At 44.1% G+C, this 26,725-nt stretch overlaps 1 protein-coding gene across 4 annotated transcripts in view; it reads right to left on the bottom strand.

Moving 5' to 3' along the window:
* Nucleotides 1-26,725, bottom strand: part of LOC110506592 (RNA-binding Raly-like protein) — a 75,650-nt gene that overhangs the window by 8,772 nt on the left and 40,153 nt on the right. For 2 of the 4 annotated variants that reach the window (XM_036963611.2, XM_036963610.2), the window contains exon 3: nucleotides 3,172-3,222. In XM_036963611.2, coding sequence (XP_036819506.1) covers nucleotides 3,172-3,222 — 51 coding nt within the window. Of the gene's footprint in view, nucleotides 1-3,171; nucleotides 3,223-4,568; nucleotides 4,639-4,872; nucleotides 5,001-26,725 lie in introns of those variants that run through there. The other 2 variants (XM_090222413.1, XM_036963612.2) reach the window with 2 other exon arrangements.

Genomic DNA, 26,725 nt, shown 5'->3' with positions numbered 1-26,725 from the left:
ATATTTGACCAACTTGGGACATTTTGTTCGTCCATGAGGTCAAATGCTATTTCTAGGGGGTTTAGGGTTAAGGTTAGAATTAGAGTTAGGGTTAGAATTACGTTAAGGATTAGGGTTAGGAGCTATGGTTAGTTTTAGGGTCAGGAGCTAAGGTTTAGGGTTAGGATTAAGGTTAGGTTTTTGGGTTAGGGTAAGAGTACAGGTTAGGGTTATGGTTAGGTTTAGAGATAGGGGTTAGGGAAAGTAGGATTTTGAATGGGACTGAATTGTGTGTCCCCACAAGGTTAGCTGTACAATACTGTGTGAGTGAGAGAGAGAGAGAGAGAGAGGTGGAGGTGTAATCTGTATGTTGGACAGCCTGTTTCTCTAACCATCATCCTTACACTTTCTTATTTTCTTTCTGCATGTTTGTTTAAACTGAAGATAGAAACACAAACACAGAGGACGTCCTCAACTCTTCAGTGCATGCTCACATCTACAGCATCGGAGTGCCTCACACAGAGTGCATTCACACAGAGGACACCAAGGTTGTTCAGTGTGTGTTTGTGTGTGTGAGAGAGAGAGAGCACTCTTTATTCAGATGTGCTGAGTGCTGTGTTTATGAATGAGCCATGTCACCTTCAGTGTGCCTGAGGGAGGTGGAGAGCTCCCACAGCAATTACCTGAGTGACTGACCTGGGTGACGAACCAGACAGAACCGGACTCAACTGGACATGGCATAACTGAGTCAGACTGAACAGGACTGAGCTGGGTTAAGCCATGCTGAACCAGATAGAACCGAACTCAACTGGACTTGGCAAAACTGAGTCAGACTGAAAAGGACTGACCTGGGTTAAGCCATGCGGAACTGGACTAAACCGGACTGATATGGACAGAATCCGACGGGATCAGAGATCATTAGACTGAAAGTCATTGAGCAAGACTGGAGTGGACTGAACGGGATTCAACTGTGAACTGGGTAGGGCCGCACTAAACTTGAATTAATTGTATTGAACCGGACTGACTGTCAAATTCTGGCTTGGAATCTGAACTGAGGTCATGATCTCTTGGCTGGAGCTGTAGCGAAAACACCCCACAGCTCCATGTCAAAACACAGTACCATCTACAGTACAGTACCGCTGGAAAGTGAACAGGTACTTAATGGCAGTTTTCCAGCCTACAGTTAATTCTCTATATGCTTCAGTTACTGTAATGTAGCCACCCTGACCCACGGCCCAACATCTGCTGTGAGCCACAGAAAACTAACCTGAGCTTTAATGGAACTTGTAACATAAGCTGCTGCACTTAGAACAGTTTAAGCTGACTCATAATTATTAGAGACTCAGCTAGGGTTAGAGTGGCTTCCAACCTGACTGGATTCATTACAGAGGCCACACAGCAACTCTCTGTGTGTGTCACGGATGTTGAAGGAGGAGGACCAAGGTGCAGCGTGGTGAGCGTACATTTTCTTTTGTTATAAAAATGATGCCGACAAAAAACAATAAACCATACAAAAACAAATTGTCAAGCTCAAAGGCTATGTGCCCTAAACAAAGTCAACTTCCCACAAACACAGGTGGGAAAAAGGGTACCTAAGGATGGTTCCCAATCAGAGACAACGATAGACAGCTGTCCCTGAATGAGAACCATCCCCGGCCAAAACATAGAAATAGAAAATCATAGAAACACAAAACATAGAATGCCCCCCCCCCCCCCCCCCCCCCCCCCGACCAAACCAAAATAGAGACATAAAAAGGATCTCTATGATCAGGGTGTGACAGTACCCCCCCCCCCCCCCCCCCCCCCCAAAGGTGCGGACTCCGGCCGCAAAACCTAAACCTATTGGGGAGGGTCTGGATGGGCATCTATCCGCGGCGGTGGCTCAGGTGCGGGACGCAGACCCCGCTCCACCGCTGGCTCACCCCACTTTGGTGGCACCTCTGGTGCGGGGACCCTAGCCGCCGACCCCGGACTGAGGATCCTCGTAGCAGGCCCCGGACTGGGGACCCTCGTAGCGGGCCCTGGACTGGGGACCCTCGTTGAGGCAGAGTTGCAAAGAAAAAGCTATATCTCAGACTGGCCGATAAAAAGAAAAGATTAAGATGGGCAAAAGAACACAGACACTGGACCGAGGAACTCTGCCTAGAAGGCCAGCATCCCAGAGTCGCCTCTTCACTGTTGACGTTGAGACTGGTGTTTTGCGGGTACTATTTAATGAAGCTGCCAGTTGAGGACTTGTGAGGAGTCTGTTTCTCAAACTAGACACTCTAATGTACTTGTCCTCTTGCTCAGTTGTGCACCGGGGCCTCCCACTCCTCTTTCTATTCTGGTTAGTGCCAGTTTGCGCTGTTCTGTGAAGGGAGTAGTACACAGCGTTGTATGAGATCTTTAGTTTCTTGGTAATTTATTGCATATAGTAACCTTCATTTCTCAAAACAAGAATCGATTGACGAGTTCCAGAAGAAAGTTATTTGTTTCTGGCCATTTTGAGCCTGTAATAGAACCCACAAATGCTGATGCTCCAAATACTCAACTAGTCTAAAGAAAGCCAGTTTTATTGCTTCTTTAATCAGCACAACAGTTTTCAGCTGTGCTAACATAATTGCAAAAGGGTTTTCTAATGATCAATTAGCCTTTTACAATGATAAACTTTGATTAGCTAACACAATGTGCCATTGGAACACAGCAGTGATGGTTGCTGATAATGGGCCTCTGTACGCCTATGTAGATATTCCATAAAAAATCAGCCGTTTCCAGCTCCAATAGTCATTTACAACATTAACAATGTCTACACTGTATTTCTGATCAATTTCATGTTATTTTAATGGACAATCTTTTAAATTTTCTTTCAAAAACAAGGACATTTCTAAGTGACCCCAAACTTTTGAACGGTAGTGTATGTGTGTGTGTGTGTGTTTGTTCGTTCATATACGTGTGCCTCAAACACCTGCCAGGCCGAGTGGAGTGACGATTTACCAATGTACGATTAGTGGGCAGTAACAGGCAGCTCTGTTAGCAGAGACACATGACTGACAGCTCAGTGACAGACAGGGGGAGGGGGAGGAGGGAGAGGGCCAGCAGGAGACAGGAGAGACAAGGAGGGTTAAGTGTGTTTTTTAGACTTTTCCTCTGTCCGACTCTGAACATTCAGGGTTTGTGTGAGAGGTGCGGTGCAGAGCGGGCTGACAGTACCTGTCATAGAGGTCCTCCTGATAGCACTCATAGTCCAGGTCATAGTCAGATCTGCAGAGAGAGAGGGTGATAGAGAGAGGAGGGGGGGGGGGGGGGGGGGGGGGTGGAGAGAGTGAGAGAGACAGTGAGTTGACAGTGGCCTGACACAAAGGCTCACAACTATCTTCACAGCTGACTGACAGAGGTGTTACTGACACACATGCACGCACACGCATGCATGGTGCACGCACGCACGGCACACACACACACGCGCGTGCACACACACACACAAAGTCATCCATCCCCTGTGAGAGCAGAACGTTAAGACAGGCTGATGAAAAACTGAGAGATCAAACAACATCTACCTATGATACAAGCAGCCTTTCAGATCTGTTCCTTATTAGGTGAGCTAAATATACTGTGCTATCAGAGATATTCCACTCTGTAAGCAGGCTGCTGGAATAGTGTGTACATAGTTAGAGCAGGGCTCTGGCAACTGGAAGGAATATGCTATTCATGATTTCTAGCCAGCTGGAAAAAGACATTGGAATTGTTGTGCCACAGCACCCAAGGTGGAAAATCCTTAGAAATTGTCCTGTGTTATGCACCAATGACCACAGGCTGCGCACTCTATGTGCTTCTACATATTCCAGCTCATTTACTGTGAAGTTAGACTGTCAGTTGTTGGTGTGTATGCACCCACCTGTGTATGTGCCTGTGTGTGTGTGTGTGTTTGTGCATCTCTGTGTGTGTTTGATTAAACTCAAATTGCTCACACCTTTGCCTACAATATATGGGCAGAGTTTGCTGTAGGTTGTAGTTTATAGATTACCCTATACGGTTTGGTGTGTAGAGCAGACCAGGGCAGAGACAGGAGTGACACTAAGCCTGATGGTAAGTAGCTCATACCCTGGTGTGTAGTTAAATAGAGCTCAGCATTTCTCTGTGTGTTTAATCCCTGCCTGACCACTGATACCCCAGCCCTGAAGTCTACGCACACACACACACACACACACACACACAGCAAATACCCTCCACTTATGCTTTCTGTAAAACTTTAAACCAGAGAAGAACTGTATTTATAGGTGCCTGAAAGGTGACTCATGTACCCATACTAATTCCTATTAATTCCTACACATATATTAATACACTGTATAAATAGAACAATCAGCATAGCCTCTACTAAATGTAATACATGATCACCTCAAGGTGAGTAGCATACAGTACGTGGGTGATACAGATGGTATCAGCATGGTTCATCATTCTCTCAAACAGATGGATCAAACCAGACACACACAGACGCACAGATGCATGACATACACATGACACACACAAACAAAATCACAACCACGTACACACAGAGATGAATGACAGACATAACTCACTCTCATCACACACACACATACACACACACACACCTAAAGTCCCTCTGTCCTATCTGTCTCTGCAGGGGGCTGGTGAGTCTCAGTGCTGTAATCATGCTGTTGACTGGAGGAAAGTGATGTATCAGTAAACATGTCAGGAAGTACAGCAGGAGACTAAACGTAACACTTTTTCACAGCTAAAAACATACAGTACACACGGACAGATGTGCTGCACACACATACACGCACACTTTCTTTTGCTCACTCTGTATGTAAATGTGATTCAGAATGTAGCAACCCTGTCTCTGAAGTGTTGAGATAGCTAGCAGTGTTGGTATAAAAGTGTGTGCTTGTGTACCTGAGGTGTGTGTGAATTCCTAATGAATTCTCCTCCGGCTACCCGCAGCCAAACTGTTTCTGGTTTTCTCCCCTCGTCTGAAGACAGTTGGATTTTCTGAGCTCCATATTCTGCCATCTTCAAATAATCTGTAATAAGTGTCAACATGTACATCTCATCACGCTCTTCCCCAGCTGTGTTTTATGATTTAGCTCGAGGTCTGATCAATTTGCAGAAAGGCTTCTATTATTCTAAATACCGGTAGGCCTTTCATGTGAAATGGAAGACATCTATGTTTCCAGCTATCCCTATTTAACATTGTCATGACGTTGGCCTGGGGTTAGGTTTATGACAGTCATAAATACCTCTTCCCTCCTTTTCCGGCTCTCTACCCTACTGATGTTACATTTACAAAACCCTTGGTTAACATAGAGATTCTGGGAACATCAGAAGGTGGGGGGAAATGAACTATATTCTGGTTATCGACCAATGGAACATATGTGGTGGTACTTAATGAATATGATGTCAGTTCGGTTGTCATCTGAGACATTCTCATCAATGATAAGATGACATAAACTCTACAGTGGAAAGTCTATACATCAGAGTTATCGGATTCACATTGAATTGTTGTTCAATTTAAATGTTTGAATACGAAATTATTCGTGATGGGATGAAATGTGATTTTAGCTTCTAAAATGAGAGATTTGGGTTTTCATAAGGCAGGGCTCTGCTTAATCAGTGCCCCGCCCATGTGAAGGGACATGGGCTAAAAAACTTTTCAAACACACCCTCCTCTCCCTTCTTATATAAAGCCTTGACGACAATATAACCTCCTGTTCCGAGGATGTGAGGACGATGGTCCGATATCAGAATGGTTCAGATAATAACTACAGAAAGAAGCCAACATCAGCGTGAGCTTTGGTTGCGAATGGTATGAACTTTGAACTCTTATTCACTACAGAAGTGATACCTCCTAGCCGTTGAGTTAGCAACAGCCGTTGCAAACGAGGGTTAGGAAAGAACAGACAGAGGATTCCGTCTATCACTCAATGACGTTACTACAACGTATCCAATTGACAACCGGAGGCATTCTTCAAAGGACAAAGGACTCGGTTGGGCAACACGGCCTTCCATCTACCACCAACCTACCGAAGCGCAGCTCAGAGTAAATATTTATTGCATTTTCCTTTTCCAAATGGGCGGTAATTTAGAATGCATGAGATACTGTATTTACGATAGCACAGCTTCACCCTTTGTTCCTCAGTCTTCCTGCTCTTCCACTCAAACCCAGCCCTTTTCCTTTGTGTAACACGCTGTCACATCTGTTCCGCCCGCTAGAGACGTTTTCCTTTATGATGTAATTTATAATCAAGTTATGATTTAATTATGTGTATGTGTAATTCTGTGTGATTAGTTAGGTATTTAGTAAATAAATAATTAAACCCAATTTTGTATTGCTGATTCAACTTGTTAGCCAGGTAACCAAGAATTTACAACTTTCAGATGAGACTGAATTAAGATGACGATTAATATTGACTGCTATTGATGTAAAATATTACTAGGTCTTTAAGAGTTTATTCGGAAGATAAGAGCTCTATAAATATTATTTTGTGGTGCCCCGACTCTCTAGTTAATTACATTTACATGATTAGCTCAATCAGGTAATATCAATTACGGATAAATTATTTTATAGAATAGCATGTCATATCACTTGATCCGGCATAGCCAAAGACACGACAACATGATGGAAACTCAATCCCCTGCAGGGGAGCACACTCTGGTTGAAGGTTTCTTTCCATGTCCAAATGTGTGTGGGTCTGCACAGTCCAGGGTTGGCTGTGTGGATTAGGGTTTATGTGCGTTGTACTACTGAACCAAAACAAAACCACTCTAGCCAGTTCCAAGACCCTGACAAAACCGTTCTACTTAGCCACCATTGAAACTGAACTCAAACAGAACCTTTCCACTCAGTCTGATAATAGGACCCACCTGAACACAACACAACCTCTCAACCTCTACCCGCAGATTCCCTGTACTCAGCAGAACACCATGAGCTAACAGATCTGGCGGCCAACAGAAGTTCTGTGCTCAGGCAGGGAGGAGAGACGGCGTGAGCAATCGGGAGAGAGAACATCGCCACGGGCCCCGGCACAGATGAGGGGCTCTGTGTCCTAATGGGGAACTCGAGCGGAAGAAAATAACAACTATTTGCCAAACTCTCACAGCAGGAAAACTAAGACAGACTGACTCACTCTAACTCTCTTTCTCCCTCTTTTTCTCTATCATTTTCTCTCCTTGCAGCAATGTTCTAGTTGGTAATCTGTGTCATTTAGCACTGGGAGGAGAGAGAGAGAGTCAGGACAGAAAACAATTTCCATTTCCTCTTCCATTATCCAAGCCATCTTCTGTTATTAGAGTGGCTAAACTCTTCAACCAAGTCTGAGACAAACAGACAGACATGTCAGGTATTAGTGCCTTTCTGCAGTTTGAAAACATAGGAGACCACATAGTGCATTACAGTATCATCATCCTTTTAGCCGAGCACTCCGGAGAGGCATTGTGATTGCAACACCACCTGCCTGGTGAAAAGACAGATTCCCTGCTCCAGAATGGTCACCATGACCAAAATGACTGCTGTGAGACCATAAGTCAGTGATATTCTCCTAGTGGGGTCACGGGGGAACTTCAATGGGGTAGCCAATTTTTTATATATTTTTTAATGCAATGAATTGAAGGTTATTTGTTGATGTAACATTTTAAATGTACCAATTTTAAGGTTTTAATGTTTAAGGTTAGATTTGGTGTGGGGTGGGTTCACTAGGCATTTGGGGGGGGGGGGGGGGGGTCCCCAGAAATTCTGGCTGAAAAATGGGGTCCCCGCTGAACCATAATGTTGAGTGATTCGTGCTTTTTGAGGTCGGTTTGGTTTTGGTTCCATTCTATGAAGAAGAAAAAAAAAGCCGTTTTTGATTTCGGTTTCAAATGATATATTTTTTCATTCATTGCACTATGCGTTGTGTGGGTTGAATGCTGTAACAATAGATAATAAAACAAGTCCCATGATGGTAGTGAGGGCCAATTACTGCTTATCACTTATTAACCATCATTTATTCACATTACTTTAATAAAATATTTCAGTTGTGCATATTACTTTTGTTTTATTTGATGACTTTATTATTTCATTCCAAGTCATCCTCTCATCTCTATAGAGCGGCTGCCTATGCTGTCTGACAAAATCACTATTTTGGAGTTTTTCAAAGTAAAAAAGGCATACTTTTATGACTGCTGAATACCAGCTATCACTCACTTATATCATGTATTTTCAGAAAGAGATACCTAGCAAAATGTTGGTTAATTGCTCAGCGCTACTCATCCAGCAACACAACCAACTGGAGTAAACCAATCACGCTCTGGATTGTCTCTATAATGACATAATGGTCTCTGGAATGGAAGCTTTGTTGCACTGACAAAGTCCTTTCTGAAAAGTATTATTTATTTCATGTGATTAGTGATTCTTGTTAATGTAAAAATGTTAAAAATGTCAACCCTGTTGTCAACTGAACTCTTGTTTTAATACTGTATGATGAAACTATTCCTTTCTAAATCATTTAATCAAAAGAAACATTGAACATCTAATAGTCAAATCCTAGTTTAAAAGCAAGTGAGCTGGTTCCACTCTTTTTGGACATTTTGGGGTCTTTTGTGAAAACTGAGTGTGTCGTGCATAACACATCAACCCTGTTACCCATACAGTGGTGACCCGTCATTCAGGGCAGGTGGGGCTGTTTTGAGCCCCACATATTTAGCAAAAAAAAAACAGGCTTGCCTGTTTTGCATGTGATTTTGGCTTCAATACATGTCACATATTAGTTTGCCAACAATGCAGCATCAAAAAATATATAATTTAGTTAATAAAGCCGCAAAACAAACATGGTCTCTTTTTTGTTTTCTTGAGTGAGGCAGCTCTAAAATGCAGGTGTTTCAGCCTAGCTCAGTGCTTTCTGTGGTGGTGGGGCAAGCCAACAGAAAATACAGAGCGTTGCGCCGTGATTGGCTCAGTGTTCTGTCACTCATGGAGACACTACGTCACCACCAAATCTAAAGGGAGTGCTCGCCCATCCAAGAAGGCTCAAGGTCATTGGCCACAGATAAAATGACGTCAAATCACATTATATCTACAGTGGCTTTGATTGGACTGATCTTAGCTAGCAGTCATCATCATGAACCAATCGACAAACTACTGCCAAATCCTTTTTAATCCTTGTCAACCCTTGTCATATGAAGATAAATAATGAAGAGAAATTATAGATACAATGTATCGATGCTCATCGGCCATTGGGCATAAACATTACAAAACAAGTTGGAAATCAATCTAATTCAACAATAAGTGGTTTGGAAGGAATCAGTGGCTAACTGCAAGCATTGCAAAGCAATCATTAGCCTGCTATTCAGTGGAGTGACTGTGTGGTCCCAAGTCTAAGATTAAGAGTCTCTTTTCCTAGTTCAACAGCAACACAACCACCTTGAGTAAACCAATCACACACTGGTTCTCTTTAATGACATAATGCTCTCTGAGTTTGTGAGTGGAAACATGAGAGAAAGAGAGAGAGAGGAAGCTCAGTGAAGCGGCTGTTGTCAGTGTGCTCCCTCTCCAGCCTCTAGTTATGGCACACACCTGTCACCATCGTTACGCGCCATCTACGCATAATGACACTCACCTGGACTCCATCACCTCCTTGATTACCTGCCCTTTATATGTCACTCCCTCTGTCATGTTGGCGCGCTGTTCGTGTTTCTTGTTGGGTTTGTTTATTTATTAAATGTATTCATGTCCTGAACTTGCATCCCGACTCTCATTGTACTGTACATCGTCACTGCTGTGTGTGTGTGTGTGTGTGTGTGTGTGTGTGTGTGTGTGTGTGTGTGTGTGTGTGTGTGTGTGTGTGTTAAAAGGCAGTGCAGGGTCACTAAAGGCTGATTCATTTATTTTCATTATTTCTTGAGTGCCCCAGCAATCCATTAGACATGGCTAGCTACAAATCATCTCCCCTTGCTGGTCGCATAGCATGTGTGTGTGTGTGCAGATGTGGAAGGTGGCGGTGTTGTCTGTGGTAAGCATTGAGACTTCCCCCTGTTGACAAACAGCATATACTCACACATCCCTACACAATACAAATGCTTCAGGGTTAATGTTCGTATGTCGTTATGTTACACAGTGCCGATGCTGTTCCTGTCCTGTTTAATGTCTGTGCTATATTAAATGTTGACTCCCTGTACCTGCTTCTCATCTCCAGCGTCAGTCCTTACAGTTGCATGAAATTATTTGTTTTAACATGGTGAAACTATTCCTCGAAGAAAAATCTAAAGAAACATTGAACATCTAATAGTCAAATCCTATTGTAAAATCAGGTGAGCTGGTTCTACTCTTTTTGGCCATTTTCTGGTGTTATGTGGTGGAAAACTGAGTGGGTCGAGCATAACACGTCAACCCTGTTACCCATAGACAGGCTAGAAATGTTTTAACAATTTAATTTGTATTGTGACACAAATTTACCCCCACCAAGTGACACTACCCAAAATTGACTAATTTCTTAGAAATTTCCACTGTTTGCTCTCTTCCTCCCACCTCCCTCCCTCCCACCTCTCTTCCTCCCACCTCCCTCCCTCCCTCTCTCCTTCAACCTCCTCCTCCCTCTCTCCTTCAACCTCCTCCTCCCTCTCTCCCTCTCTCCTTTCACCCCCCCACCTTCCACCTCTTCCTCCCTCTCTCTTTCAACCTCCTCCTCCCTCCCTCTCTCCTTCCACTTCCTCCTCCCTCCCCCCCACCTTCCACCTCTTCCTCCCTCTCTCCTTCAACCTCCTCCTCCCTCCCCCTCCTTCCACCTCCTCCCCCCTCTCTCCTTCCACTTCTCCCTCCTTCTCTCCTTCTACTTCCTCCCCTTTTCTCATTCCCACTCTCCCCTCCCTCCCTGGTGTATTAGTTGTGAAGTGCTGTCTTCGTCCCTCTCCTCCCAGAGGACCTAGTAGGCAGGTATCAGGTGATTTATGTTCTGATAAAGTTCCCACTCCGACCTGAGCCGTGCTGTGCTGGTGTAAATCATATCAGTCTAATGCAAGGGGAATGAAACTAGCCTCTTAAACACAGGGGAGGAGCATCAGCCCTGAGTTATGACTGCCCACGGTCAGAGAGTCGTACAATCATGCTCACACTCAACTCTTACAAGAGAACGTCCAGAGAGCCCAGTCCAAGTCTCTAGTCTGACACAGAAAGGAGAGTGTGATAGAGGAATGGAACACTCTGAAACCTTAACCCAGGTGTGTTTTACTGAGCTTGTAGCTCCTCACTGCTCTCTGCCAGCTCCACACTTCTCTTTGATGTACTGAGCCATGGCCGTGCAGGACATTTCCGCTTCTTGCTACTAACGTGGATGTAGTGGAGGTAAGAGACATCAATCTTACTGCTGTGGCTTGTCCAGTGCTGTACGGGCAGGCTAGGTTATATAGTTGGGGGAAACACTACAGCTGGCTGTTTAAGGGGGGAAAAACTCCTACATTCACATGTTTCTCAGAGTAGAACGGTGGTCAAGGCATCTCAGAGTAAAAAGGTGGTCAAGGCATCTCAGAGTAGAAGGGTGGTCAAGGCATCTCAGAGTAGAAGGGTGGTCAAGGCATCTCAGAGTAGAAGGGTGGTCAAGGCATCTCAGAGTAGAAGGGTGGTCAAGGCATCTCAGTGAGATGAGGGAGAGGGATATGAAGAAGGGAGAGGTGGGTGATACCCTTGTTGACTGTTTCGGTGTGACTGTTTAGTACTACCTCAGAGACCAGGGAGAGTGTTCTCTTACACCCCCCCCCCCATCTCTCTCTCTCTCTCTCTCTCTCTCTCTCTCTCTCTCTCTCTCTCTCTCTCTCTCTCTCTCTCTCTCTCTCTCTCTCTCTCTCTCTCTCTCTCTCTCTCTCTCTCTCTCTCTCTCTCTCTCTCTCTCTCTCTCTCTCTCTCTCTCTCTCTCTCTCTCTCTCTCTCTCTCTCTCTCTCTCTCTCTCTCTCTCTCCTGGGGCTGTGTTTAGAGGGCTATTAAAGAAAAGTGCTGACCACTCCTGCGTTGATAAACGAGGGATTTAGTAGGGCTCCTCTGCGCTCTGGCTGGGGCACAACTATCTGTACTGTACACTCTGAGATTAGACTGTGCACACCAGGGGGCAGAGTATCATGCAGTGTGAAACACTGACATTTTTGCACTGTAAACAGTTTAGTACTGAACACAGTCCAAGTGGGTGCATTCTATAGGCTCCTACACAGAATATTTGAGATCAGAATTTTAAACATCCACAGTGTTCCATTTAACACTTTCTTAGTGTGTATATGTAACCCACCAAAATAGTTTTAAAGTAACACTTTTCAGAGTGTTGATAAACTAACACCCGGAGGGTGTTTGATCCCTAACACCACGGGTGTTGCAAATTCCAACTGAAATTAACACTTTATAAGAGCTGATTCTAACACCTGTGGTTATGCCTTATTTGTATAATAATTTCCCAGGCTGCCTTTTAAGTGAATTTTCTAGGTACCAGTACCACCCATGACAGTGTTTGCTAGTGACAGAGACATCATTTTAGCATTTGATGGCTTTCAGTCCTGTAGCGTTTCACCAGGTGAGTGCCTAAGTTAATATTTTATCATAAAAATGTTATTATTCATGAGAATACATTACTTTTTTTTGACAATATCATACTTTGACAGCCTTGTTTTACCCTAACACAGTGGTCTGAAACTGCTGGTTTGCAGGCCACATTGGCAAGTTATATTATGCTGTGTAATTCAGTGCCTTCAGAAAGTGCTTCTACAAAGTATTGACTCAGGGGTGTGAATACTTATGTAAATGAGATATTGCTGTATTTAATTTCGGAAAAACATTCTCTCACTTTGCCATTATGGGGTATTGTGTGTAGATGGATAATTTAAAAAAGGCTGTAACACAACAAAATGTGGAATAAGTCAAGGGGTATGAACACTTTCTGAAGGCACTGTAATTCCTATTGAAATCCAGCCAGTTCAGATATCCAACAATTGGAACTTTTAATCACCCACAATCTGCCATTAGAATGACTGCCAAGGAAGATTCTTAAATTAGACTATGTCCTCTTTCCGGATTAATTGCTATGACATGCTATTCTATAAAATACTTTATCCGTAATTAATATCACCTGATTGAGCTAATCAAGTAAATGTAATTAACTAGCGAGTCGGGCACCACAAAATAATATTTATAGAGCTGTTATCTTCCGAATAAACTCTTAAAGATTTAGCAATATTTTACATCAATAGCAGTCAACATCGTCATCTTACTTCAGTCTCATATTCTGAAAGTTGTACATTCTTGGTTATCTGCAAGAATCCCGGTTAACAAGTTGAATCAGCAATACACAATTGGGTTTAATTATTTATTTACTAAATACCTAACTAATCACACAGAATAACGAACACAAATAATTAATTATACCGGGATAATTCTTTACGTCATAGGAAACGTCCCTAGCGGGCGGAACAGATATGACAGCTTGTTACACAAAGGAAAAGGGGCGGGGTTTCAGTGAAAAAGTAGGACACTGGAACAGAGGCGAAGCTGTGCAATCGTAAATACAGTATCGTATGCATTCTAAATGACCGCCCATTTGGAAAAGGAAAATGCAATAAATATTTACTCTGAGCTGCGCTTCAGTAGTTTGGTGGTAGATGGGAGACCGTGTTGCCAAACCGAGTCCTCTGTCCTTTGAAGAATGTCTCTGGTGTTCACTTGGATAAGTTGTAGTAACGTCGTTGTATGGTAGATGGGATATGTTGTAATAACATATTAAAACATGTAATGACGCATTCACGGACTGTTGTTAAACACACTGATAACCCATGAATATACACTGCTCCAAACCCTTTGGGATGGGCTACAAAGACACAGAACTCTGTCAAGAACCAATGTGATACAGACAACAGGCTGGAGAGGACTGTCTATCACCTACGAACAACCAACCAGGAGCCAGGACTACTAGAATCTACCTACGTCATTTCAATGTATAAATGTACTGCCCAAATATGTGTTACGCCCTCTTTTTCCGAAACCTCCCTAAGAGTGGACGATGAGAGCCGTGCTGCACGTTTGCCAGATATCACTATGCTAGATTAAAAGGCCTCAAATATACCGTATCCGCCTTGTCCAGAGTCTCATCTTGGTCTTGTCTCTCCTATAACTAATTCATTGACAAATTGGTAGCTAGAGGATGGTAGAAATCCATGAATTCGGTCCATAGATTTGATGAGAGAAAAGACAAGTTGACGACAGATTCTAGAAGGACGGGCGACCTGTCTACAGGAGCCATCGGGGATTCAACTCGCCTCAGGAAACTGACCAAAGAGCTCGACATTATAAAGGTACGCAGAACCGGTTTAATCGAATTCTGCATATTATAGTATAATCAATATCCAAATTATGGTCAGAAGTACTGAGTGCGTGAGTATGAATTGCCGTTAAATTTATGAAAAAATTATCCAATAACCAAAGGCATTTGCATAATGATATCTGTGTAAATATATTGTTCAAATCTGATTCAAATAGTCCTGCAACAGTAATAAAATTACTGGGTGTCGCGGTGAGGAATTGGAGGACAGAATGTGATATATTGTTTAAAATCTAATCCATATAGTCTGGCAATAGTTGATATGTAAATCAACTAGGTGTTACGGTGAAGGATTTGATAACAGAATTTGATGGAATGTGATGCACTGTTTTAATCGGGTCCAGATAGTCTGGCAATTTTCGATTTGGCAATCGTTTAGGTGTTACGGTGAGGGATTCGATAACTCAGTGAAATGAAATATGAATGAGATGATGAAATGTTTTGTTAATTGATCGAGACACATAACAAAGACTGGGACTAGTGGAGTTGACATCCCACTAGGAGCATCAGTTAATAAGCTAAAAAATTGGACTAGGAGTGAAGGAATTAAACCTGATCTCTCCAGATTAATGTCACTGATTCACCGTTCCATGAGACAGAGTGATACTGACCACCGGCTCTAAATTTGACCGCCGAGTCAAAAGTTTGGGCGGGGCTGTGCGGCCGCCGTGCCGTGTAACGAATTGATTTCTGTTCTCTTTGTGCTGTTGGGGTTGCCTAGAATTAATTTGACAAATATTATAGAAGGCATTTGAATGCTTTGACATTGACCCAAAAGTAGGCGTTTGGGACACTAACATTTCGCCAGGCAGTAGAAATGTGTGAACCTGTAAAATTACTCCAGTAAAATACCCTAGACGCATGATTATCTCGCGAATATCCCTTTGCGATATTATAGTACAGCAATTCTACAAAACTCTGTGTGCACGAGGGTGAGACACGAGAGATAAGTCTGTGTGGGCACCAGGGATACATCGCTGGTTTTGACCAAGTGACGGGCTAAGTGCACATAGTTGCGGAGGGCCATAGTGCAATGTGCAACATTTAGTTGTTTTTAATTGTTTTACATAATTTTTTATCGGACCCAGACATAGTGAATCGTCAATATGGCCTCAATTACCGTTCCCAAACTCAAATTCAATGAATATTTAGATCAGAGAATACAGGAAAGGGCAGGAGGAAAACAGGAATATAAATCAATAAAGAAGATATGGGGGGAAATTAGGCTAAGATGGACCCAGGCAGGTTACATTGGTGGAGTTGCCCCATCCAGGGAACAACTCAGCACTATGGAAAGAGAATTAGAGGAGGCAGTCAGGCACGGGAGAGAGAGTGAGGCAGAAAAGAATAGCAGCCATTTTTTTTCAAGAAAAAAGGAACGAAGGAGAGAGAGAGAGCGGAGGCGGAGCTGAGAATAGGGACATGGGCAATAGAGGTGAAAAAAAGGACATGCCCACAAAAGAAACCTGATATGATGGGGGTGCTTGCTGGGGCCTCAGATGACGTCAGAGAAGGCACAAACAACAACCACAACACACCACCACCCACCGTGACCACCCCATCGGCCCCGCTCCCTCTATACCCACCACTGCCACAGGAAGAGAAGACTGAAGTGCCACCTCCCTATTCACAAAATCCATTCGCATACCTCCCACACAACCCATTTAAAAACCCACACCACACCAGCAGCCATACAGGCCCCGGTCTTCATGGTGAAGGGAGGACAGCTAAAAGGGAACATGACTGTGGGGATTCAAGAAGGCCACCTCGTCTGTGAAGAAAGGCCCGATTGCTCAAGCCCCACAGCACTACAAGGCCCAGGTGGGTCCCTGCTGAACTACCCACAAGGAAGGGAAGGTGGATCTCAACCGGGCCTCCTAAAGAGAGAAGGCCACGATATTATTCAGTTCTCCTCTACTCCAAACACAGACAATTAGCTGAAATCATAGGCTTGACACAAGCACTGAAAGGAGCAGGAAGGGGCCTACCAACTTCCCCTACGCCCAGCAGTTGATCCACGCTTCGTTGAGTACCAGCCTGGGAAGATCGCTTTGATGGGACAGATGCCCAGCCTACATGGAGGAGCCTCTACATGGATACACTAACTGCAATGAAAATACTACTACCCAAAGCCACGAACACAGGATGAGGAGGAGGAGGAGGAAGAGGACCCCCTCCTCTACAATACAACCACCCAGGGCCCAGCCACATGCAGCAGCAACAGCAAGATTACAACCAACCACAGTTTCAAGGTATGGCAGGGAACACCATGCCCTGGCCATAAAAGATGCCCACACTGTCTGAAACCCCAGAAGTGTACTGGCCAAAATGCCTACCCACAGGGCCTGCCACCCCTCACATCCAGTTTAAGTTCAACCAACTGAAAGCTCAAATCTACACTGCACCCATTAAAGACTCCCCAAGCTGAGATCCATTGCACACTCAATGCAACAGAAACCGATGACTGCCTCTACACTGCAGACTGGGACGAAGACAGGATGCACCTGACCCCTCCTATCAGGTGTTGTACCATTGTGTGAGGCCCAGAGGGGGTGGCAGCACCGGTCATCCTACGATCAAGGAACCTCCATGCACCCCTGGCCTGGACGGCTGAAGCATCAACAGCCATAGCACTCCTGAAAACAGATCTATCAGCGGCAGCAGCTCTGACTGCACCTGACTACAAGAACAAGTTCCATTTGGATGTTTCTGGAAGGGAAGGATTCACCTCATCCGTCCTATTCCAGAAACAAGAGGGGGAGAGACGGGTCTTGATGCACTACTCTTCTAAACTTGACCACATTGAGGTAGGACAGTCAACATGCTCCAGATACGTTGCTGCAGTAGCAAAAGCTATTGAAAAAACAGCTCACAGCCATCATCCCTCAACCAACATCGGCCCAATTAGCTGAAATCATCGGATTGACGCAGGCCCTCATCAGAGGAAAAGGAAAGACTGTGAATATCTATAGAGACTCAGCCCATGCCCATGAAGCAGTCCACACTGATGGACCCAGAACTTTTATGAGAAGCACATGGCCCCACACACACAAAGGCAAACTAAAGACCCTCCAAAAGGCCCTCACATAAAAAATATGACTGACTTATTTATTTTATGACGAATGCAATGTTTGTGACAGACACAACCCAAAGAAACCATATCGAACACCAATGGGCTCATACCCATTACCTAATGCATGATTTCAGGTTATTAGCATAGAATACACAGACATGGGGGCGGATAAGGTGGTTAATGGGAAACAATACCTATTAGTGATGGTGGATAGGTTTTCCAAATGGGTAGAGGCAATTCCAGCGGCGGGGGAGGATGCGAAGTCAGTTATAGGCCACAATCCCAAGATCTCATGGAACGCGCAAGTCAAACGTATGTGCCGGGTCGAAGTTGAAATGGGTCGAAGCCCTGCCCCTGGCGTTGATGGCCATGAGAGCCTCACCAGGATCAGGCACCCATCTCTCTCCTCATGAGATAATGACTGGTAGAGTCATGCCTGGCCCACCAAGGGAGGGAGGTCATATGCCCGCCCTTGATGTGCAATAAATTGTAATGTCTAATTATGTGAAAAAACTGACGGTTCTCTCTGCAGCACTCTCTACCCAGGTTCACAAGGTACCGGAGGGGGAGCTGCCGGGGGACACGCCACCACTGAAGGTAAAGGTTGGAGACTGGGTAAGGGTGAAGGTCCACAAGAGAAAGTGGCTGGAACCCAGGTGGACTGGTCCGTACGAAGTGAAGGAGGTTACTTCACACTCAGTCCAGGTCAAAGGTAAATTGGGCGCACCTTGGCACCACCTCACACATTGTACACCAGCTCCAACCCCTTCCCGCACACTGACGGAAGTCAGAACCGACCTAAGTGGTCTACATTCGGCCCCAAATCTTGCACCTCCTTAGTCAGGGAAAATGGGAGGTTCAACCCCATATTCACTGACTAAGTCACACCGTACTCCTTGGGAACGGTTGGGGATCTCCGGACCACTGTTTGTTATTTTTCTTCTCATGGGAGGAGTCACTGTATGTACACTCACATGGCTTATAAACCAACAGATGCACCCACTACAGATGCACCCACTACAGACTCACACACTGAATTCTACTCTGCCAGGTGAAACTAACTCTCTCTCTTTTCCCTCTTATCTACCACAAGACCATACCGTTTCTAGGCGTGAGGTGGGAGTCACTAAGTGCACCCCCCAGGAGTTGAAGAGCACCACCTTGTGTTTGCCTTTCAATGCCACCACCACCGTTTACCTGCCTTGGGGCCTTTTGGGTCATGCGCAAAATAGTTTGGGGCTACCTGCCTGGACCTATTCCAGTTTTAACTGGTATATAACCAAAGGGGGATATGGTGAGTGGTCTTGGAAAAACTTGGTGGCAGAAACGGGGCATGACTGGTCCAGCTATTCCAAGGGACGGGTTGTTCTTGCCTGGCGCAAACGGCTTACATTTTCACGCACTGGTTTTCAACTAAAGCTGATTGTACGACCTGGGACCACTATGGGGTGTCAGGTTTTTACGTTGGCCCCATATGTAGATACCGACAGGGCTGAAGTCCATTTCACACTATATATCTGTGTTACGCCAGAACCACAGCCTACTTCTGTGACGGTGCGTGACGATATGGCAAAGCCACATACCCTGCCCCAGCACAGGGATGGGTGGGGTTCTGCTGTTTTAGTGGTCACCACCCCTACCCCGGATGAGAACATTCGGGTTGCTACAGGTATCTCAGGTTTGTCTAACAATTGGCTATTATTGACCGAACAAGCAGCCAATACAACCCCCACTAGTTGTGTAGTTTGCATGGGTGCCCGACCATTGCTCCGCATTGTCCCGGCTACTGTCGAGATCGGATGTTTAATGCCCCTTATGGACCAAGACAATCCGACTGGTAATTGTTTCTTGTGGGATGCAGTTTACCCTGTTGTCTCCGCTACGGACAGGGCACCAGTATTTTCCTCTGATGTTGCCAGGGCCGAATTCTCCTGTATTAACATGACAGGGGGTATACTACAGTTAGGTTTGCTCCCTGTTGGTTGGTGTAAAAATACTATCGTAGTAGTTGGTGTTTTTAAGCCAGTGATCAGGGCTGACATCTGGTGGTGGTGTGGGGGACCTCGGCTTTTTGACAGACCTCCCAATAAGGCTACGGGTACTTGTGCGCTTGTAACACTTCTACTGCCTATCTCTGTTTACCCTATAGGTGTGGGTGATTTGGTGACCCGGATACAGGCTGTGGACCCACAGTTTCTGCCTACCAGAACCAAGCGGGAAGCAGCCCTGACTGTTGGGGATCCCACGTATATTGATGCTATAGGTGTTCCTAGGGGGGTCCCTGATGAGTACAAGCTGGTGGACCAGGTCGCCGCAGGTTTTGAATCATCTCTCTGCTGGTGGTGCACTGTGAATAAAAATGTTGACCGCATTAACTATATACATTTCAATGTCCAAAAATTAGGGAACTGGACTCAACAAGGTTTTGAGGCCGTACATGGTCAACTGGCGGCTACCTCCCTTATGGCTTTTCAAAATCGCATTGCCGTTGACATGTTGCTGGCTGAGAAGGGTGGGATATGTTTTATGTTTGGGGAGCAATGTTGCACATTTATCCCCAATAACACAGCCTCTGATGGCAGTCTCACTGTTGCGTTAGAAGGACTACGTACCCTGAATGGTAAAATGAAATCCCACTCTGGGGTTGATACCAGCACGTGGGACTCCTGGATGGATGCATTTGGTAAATATAAGGTCCTGGTCTCTTCTATTCTGGTCTCTATCTCTGTGTTTGTTGCAATATTAACCCTCTGTGGCTGTTGTTGCATCCCATGTGCCCGCTCCCTGCTTTCTCGAGTCATTACTTCTGCTATTGCACCAAATAATGACCCTGCACTGATGTTCCCCCTCCTACAACAGGAGGATCCTCTGGTGGAGTTTGAAACATGCACATATGAGTAATTTTCACGTCTCTTTGGAGACGTGAAGAGGGGGACTACAAATTTCCTAAAATGTCCTATTCTATTTTTCTTACATTTAGTTTTTGTCACGTCTAGTAGACGTGAAGAGGGGGTGTTGTAATAACATATTAAAACATGTAATGACGCATTCACGGACTGTTGTTAAACACACTGATAACCCATGAATATACACTGCTCCAAACCCTTTGGGATGGGCTACAAAGACACAGAACTCTGTCAAGAACCAATGTGATACAGACAACAGGCTGGAGAGGACTGTCTATCACCTACGAACAACCAACCAGGAGCCAGGACTACTAGAATCTACCTACGTCATTTCAATGTATAAATGTACTGCCCAAATATGTGTTACGCCCTCTTTTTCCGAAACCTCCCTAAGAGTGGACGATGAGAGCCGTGCTGCACGTTTGCCAGATATCACTATGCTAGATTAAAAGGCCTCAAATATACCGTATCCGCCTTGTCCAGAGTCTCATCTTGGTCTTGTCTCTCCTATAACTAATTCATTGACAGATACTTTGTCTGTTCCTTCCTAACCTGCGTTTGCAGCTGCGGTCGCTAACTCAACGGCTAGGAGGTATCACTTCTGTCGTGAATAAGAGTTCAAAGTTCATACCATTCGCAACCAAAGCTCATGCTGATGTTGGCTTTGTTCTTGTAGTTTTATCTGAACCATTCTGACATAGGATCGTCATCCTACCTCATGGGAACAGATAGTTAGTTATGTTGTAGTCAAGAGCTTATATAGGAAGGAAGAGGAGGGTGTGTTTGAAAAGTTGTATAGCCTTTGTCCCTTCACAGGGGAGGGTCACTGATTGAGCAGCCCTATTTTATGAAAATCCAAATCTCACATTTTAGAAGCTAAAATCACATTTCATCCCATCACAAATCATTTCAAATTCAAACATTTAAATTGAACAACAATTCCATGTGAATCTGATAACTCTGATGTATAGACTTTCCACTGTGGAGTTTATGTCATCTTATCATTGATGAGAATGTCTCAGATGACAACCGAACCGACATCATATTCATTAAGTACCACTGCATATGTTCAATTGGTCAGATTACCAGAATATAGTTCATTCCCCCCCACATTCTGACATTCCCAGAATCTCTATGTTAACCAAGGGTTTTGCAAATGTAACCTTAGTAGGGTAGAGAGAGGAAAAAGGGGGGAAGAGGTATTTATGACTGTCATAAACCAACGTCATGACTACCTAAACTATCGAAACTGGAAGAACCATCTCAATAACGGTTCAAATAAGTCCAACCACTTACAGATTGGAAAAGTTTATAAAAATGTATATTATTTATGTTTGTGTAGTATAAGATCAACTAATCAATCAATGTGCATGCAGAAACATTGATGTTAAGACAAAATATTCAAAAAATTCTATCAACAAAGCATGCTGGGAATTAAGATAATGAGGCCCTTCCAATGTCTTTTTCACTCGGAGAGAGTTAACGGAAATTAAGTAAACACATTCAAGTAACGTGGTCTTGATTCCACTCTGATTCAAATAACACTTCATTTATTCACTGCAGGTGGTGTCAATTTCAATCCCACTGGTGTTAACCTCACTAAAATCAACACCCTCATATATAACACTCACAACACTTTTGACCACTTTTTTTAAAACCAAGATTTTTTAACACCCACACGTTTTCTGTGTATGATAAAAGCCAAATTTAACACAGTGAGAGCTATACGGAGTTGGGCTCAGAGATAAGAGCTCTCCACTGTTTGTTTCTCCCTACCCTTCTCTCTCCAACACCGCCCCCCATCCACAAATCTCCCCTCTCTTATCCCTTCTCTATGATCTCCTCTCAATCCTCCCCTTTCCTGTTCTCTCCCTACTTTTCCCTCTCCTATCCCCCTTTCATTCCGCCCCCCTCTCCTCTGCTCCTGTTCTCTCCCCAAGTATGGTCCCTGCAGCGTATCTATCTGTGGGACAGGCCTAATGGACTCTAGTTGGATTAGCAGAACATTTAATAGAGTCAAACTATTTCACACTGATTCATCTGATAATCTGTTGATTCTAGCCAGAGACTCCAGGCAAACAGACAGATACACACAGAGACAGACAGCTGCAGAGATACAGCAAACCTGGAGGGGAGGGCATTTCCGCATCATCAGCCACAGCCAGAGGACTAAGTTGTTGTTTTGTTGCTGTGGCCTTTCCAACTTTGCACCATGTGCCCAATAATGGTCCCTCGTAAGCCCCTGATCCCCCACTGTGAGCCCTGGGAAAGAGACCGGCCCAGGCTGGTAGTGCTCTGTGTGGTGCTGGCTGTGCACCCTGCCCAGCACTATTATTATCAGTACCATGCTGCAACTAAACTAAGCATGCAGCTGCAGAGCTATACAAGGCAAGGTGTTTTCAGTCTGGGCTTTCTGTGTAATTCTCTCCTTTTTGTCATGCTCTCCATTTTTCTCCCTCTTTACAACTCAATGTTTTTCTCTAAACTCTACCACTTTCTCCCCTACCCCACCTCATATGCCCCTTTCTCTCGGCTTTCCTCCAATCTCTGTTTCCATCGTTCTATCTCTATATCTCTTATTTTGCCATTTCAGAGAAAAAGCATAAAGGAATCCATGCGCTGCCAGTGCAGCTTACAATTTCTCCTGCCTTCTTTCAGATGGTATATCTGCCCCTGGCTCTCTCTCTATCAGTCATATCCTCAGCCTCTATCCATCTCCATCATCTCGTCCAACACCATACATCAAACCACAAGGGAAATGTACTGATAATGGTAAGAGAGAAAAACCTCCCAGAGAGGCTCTGTATCTCATATAGTCATCATAGTAATATGCACTGTCTCTCCCACTGAGTCTCTCTCACTGAGTCTCTCTCACTGAGTCTCTCTCACTGAGTCTCTCTCACTGAGTCTCTCTCACTGAGTCTCTCTCACTGAGTCTCTCTCACGGAGTCTCTCTCTAACATAGACAGAAAGATGAACATCAGTGGGCACTGTGCATGCTAAGGGATAAATAATTCCCCCTTAAATACTACACTAACCTCAATGCTTCTGTCTGACTGTGTCTGAGTTGCAGAGTGACTTCAGTCCGTGTCCAAAATCTGTCTTGCCTACTACTGTACTCACTAAAACTGTACTAATCGTACTAAATAGTGTTTAGAATGTACTGTTTAGTAAAAATATATGTAGTAAGCAACACATATCAACTTACTAGCTTCATCTTGTTAAGGGAATTTTTATCAATGATGACTAATTATGTATACATTTCAATCAGGACTGACTAATCAGAATACTATTATGTTACTGTATATGTACTAATCCGAATACTATTATGTTACTGTATATGGACTAATCAGAATACTATTATGTTACTGTGTATGTATGAATTTTCTTTCTTGATCTAAGTACTGAATATAATGTGTGTGAATGTGGTCAAGAGTTAGAACAATGACTGTCTGTTCCTTGGTACAAATTAATGAACGATATCTTCAGACTGACTAGAATGCTTATCTACACAAGAAAACCTTGACTCGTAAATTATGTTAAATTGGTAGGGAGACGGATGTGGGAAGGCTTGAGATACAGCCTTTGTACTGGAAACGGAGATGGCACGGGTTGGTGTTGGAACTAATGACGTCATTTTCAGTTTATAACCTGTGGTAAACTGTCTCGTATTCAGTACTCTCGTGAATAAACTCTGCTGTATGACTTTAAGACTGGGCTCGGTCTATTATTATAGAATAAGGGTCTTACAAATCCTTATGAATTGACAGAGTGTTTAATTTTAATTGGGTATTAAAACATAGAGCAATTGAATTCCTTGAACACATCTATACTGAGAATGTGTATTCTAATGTACAATTACATTGTTTTATCGCCATATGTTCATTTTGGTACAGCCACTCCCCTTACCTGATCGTCAGCTGTTGTCAAACACACGTGGGTCTGAAAAGACGATTCTCTTCCTAAATAACATGCAGGCAATTCATTCTAGATACAAATCTAAAAGGAGTATGGCATCCTGGTATTTAAAGCATATTCAATCGAAATGTGATATAGAATAAAACATAATGTTTTCAAACACCGAATCACCCTACTATTTAGAATGCAAGTACGGATTGTGGACACAACCCAAGAGATGTCCCTGCTCAAAGCGAACATAAATGTCCCCTCTTTAGGAAATAATTAGATATTTATTTCAATGAAGGATGAAATAGAATGAAGGATGAAATGGATAAAAGGAGATGGAACTAAACATGCTGCTGGAGAAAGGCTGGTACATTATGTGAACTAAACATGCTGCTGGAGAAAGGCTGGTACATTATGTGAACTAAACATGCTGCTGGAGAAAGGCTGGTACATTATGTGAACTAAACATGCTGCTGGAGAAAGGCTGGTACATTATGTGAACTAAACATGCTGCTGGAGAAAGGCTGGTACATTATGTGAACTAAACATGCTGCTGGAGAAAGGCTGGTACATTATGTGAACTAAACACGAAAGAAAGAAGGAAGGAAAGAAAGAAAAAAAGAATAAAAAGGAGAAAAAACTAAATACTGAAAATGAAATACTGGTAGCTACAGGTCAGTATGACCCAGACATAGGTGGAGAGGCGTGGGTGGAGGAGGAGGGAAAGAGCAGTGAGGCAAGGGATTTCAGACACACTCTGGGGAGACCCTCTGGACAAGGCTAATCTACTCTCTCCCTCATTCAATCACTCTCTCTCTCCCGCTCTCTTCTTCTCTCCTTTACTCTCTCTCATCCCTCCCTCCTCCAGACACACATTTTCCCACCATATTGAGGAGAACAGTCAGAGACACAGCACGTCTACAATTCTAGACATTGGGTCCTGAGAGAGACATAACCTTAAATCTTTCAATGTCTCTGTCTGAGCCACTCCCAGTGAGAGAGGCACTACTTAAACAAACAGCTATCAGCAATGGAACCTCCTCTACAGAGCCTAATCAATAACACGCCACAATGTTTTTATTTATTTAACCTTTGTTTAACTAGACAAGTCCGTTAAGAAGAACTACTTATTTACAATGACGGCCTACCCCAGCCAAACCCTAACCCGGAAGACGCTGGGGCCAATTGTGCGCCGCCCTATGGGACTCATAGAATCGAACCAGGGTCTGTAATGACGCCTCTAGCACTGAGATGCAGTGCCTTAGACCGCTGCACCACTTGGGAGTCATGTAATCTAGTGCTCAACATCCATTACTGACCGACCCCCTGGTCAGCAGCAGAGGGACACAGGGTGGTCTGGCTGCTGAACATCGGCTCTGGACGATAAAAGCAGCATCTTCTAGTACATGGTGCAAATCTCCCTGTTACATCAGTACATGATTGATGCTAAAGACTGAGACACGGATATGGATCTGAAGAGACGATTTGTCCCTGAGAGAGAAAGGGAGTGCACCACAAGAGGCAAGTGATGTATTAATTCAGGATAAATGCAGTATTCATCATTAGCTACTCAGAGCCAGACTGAGTGAATGAAATGAAACCTCAAGGCACCCTGTGTCTGCTGCTCTGTACTGACTAGGCCTGACTGATGCCTCTTCACAGTTTGACTAGAAGAGCACAACTAAAAGAGAAGTTAAAGAGGTTGATAGAGTGGAATGGGAGTGTGCTGCATTGATAAGGCATTGGAGCTAGAGTAAACGCTGGGCCTGGAGCAGCACAGATAGGGCCGACAGCTGTGCACTGGAACACATGAGACTGGGACAGAAAGACAGACAGAACACATAGGAACAAAGGAAAGAGTTTAGGATAAGAGATTGTCTGTAGGGTTTTGGTCTTAAACATAGAATACAGGTAAGCAAGCAGGGACACATGACACACCTACACACCTACGCACACGCGCACACATGCACACATGCACACACACACCTCCCCCTGGGGGGTTATTGCTGTTTCCTGAGAATGAGCTGACAAACCAACTGAGATTGACCATCCAGTGTGGTGTGGGTGTGTGTTTGTGCAGAGAGTCAGATTGTCCACTCTCTCTGTCTGAGTATTGATGGTTAACAGTGGTAGCCCTGCCCCCTGCTCCTCTGACATTCACCTACTATCTCACCAGTCACTCCCCATTCACTGCTGTGCTCTACTGTGTTGTGAGGGAGCAGGACTATTACTGCTTATGCATCCTTATTTCCACGTAAAACCCACCACTGGTGTGCGTGGCCAAAGGGCTCTATTTTCATGTAATCAAACAAATGTAAATGCCTAGAGTTTGCTTTACGGGATTGGCACTTGGAACCGGTGCTATGGTCAGACGACATAAAAATAAATCTCTTTGGCCATGTACACCAGTACCTACTGTAAAATATGGTGGTTCATCTTTGATGTTATGGGACTATTTTGCTTCCACTGGTCCTGGGGCCCTTGTTAAGGTCAACGGTATCATGAACTTTACCAAGTCAAATCAACATTTTACAATGGCCAT

Source organism: Oncorhynchus mykiss, chromosome 26, assembly GCF_057628025.1.
Source record: "Oncorhynchus mykiss isolate SJ-2025 chromosome 26, ASM5762802v1, whole genome shotgun sequence".
NCBI classification, from domain to species: domain Eukaryota; kingdom Metazoa; phylum Chordata; class Actinopteri; order Salmoniformes; family Salmonidae; genus Oncorhynchus; species Oncorhynchus mykiss.
This window is presented reverse-complemented; position numbering and strand designations above follow the sequence as displayed.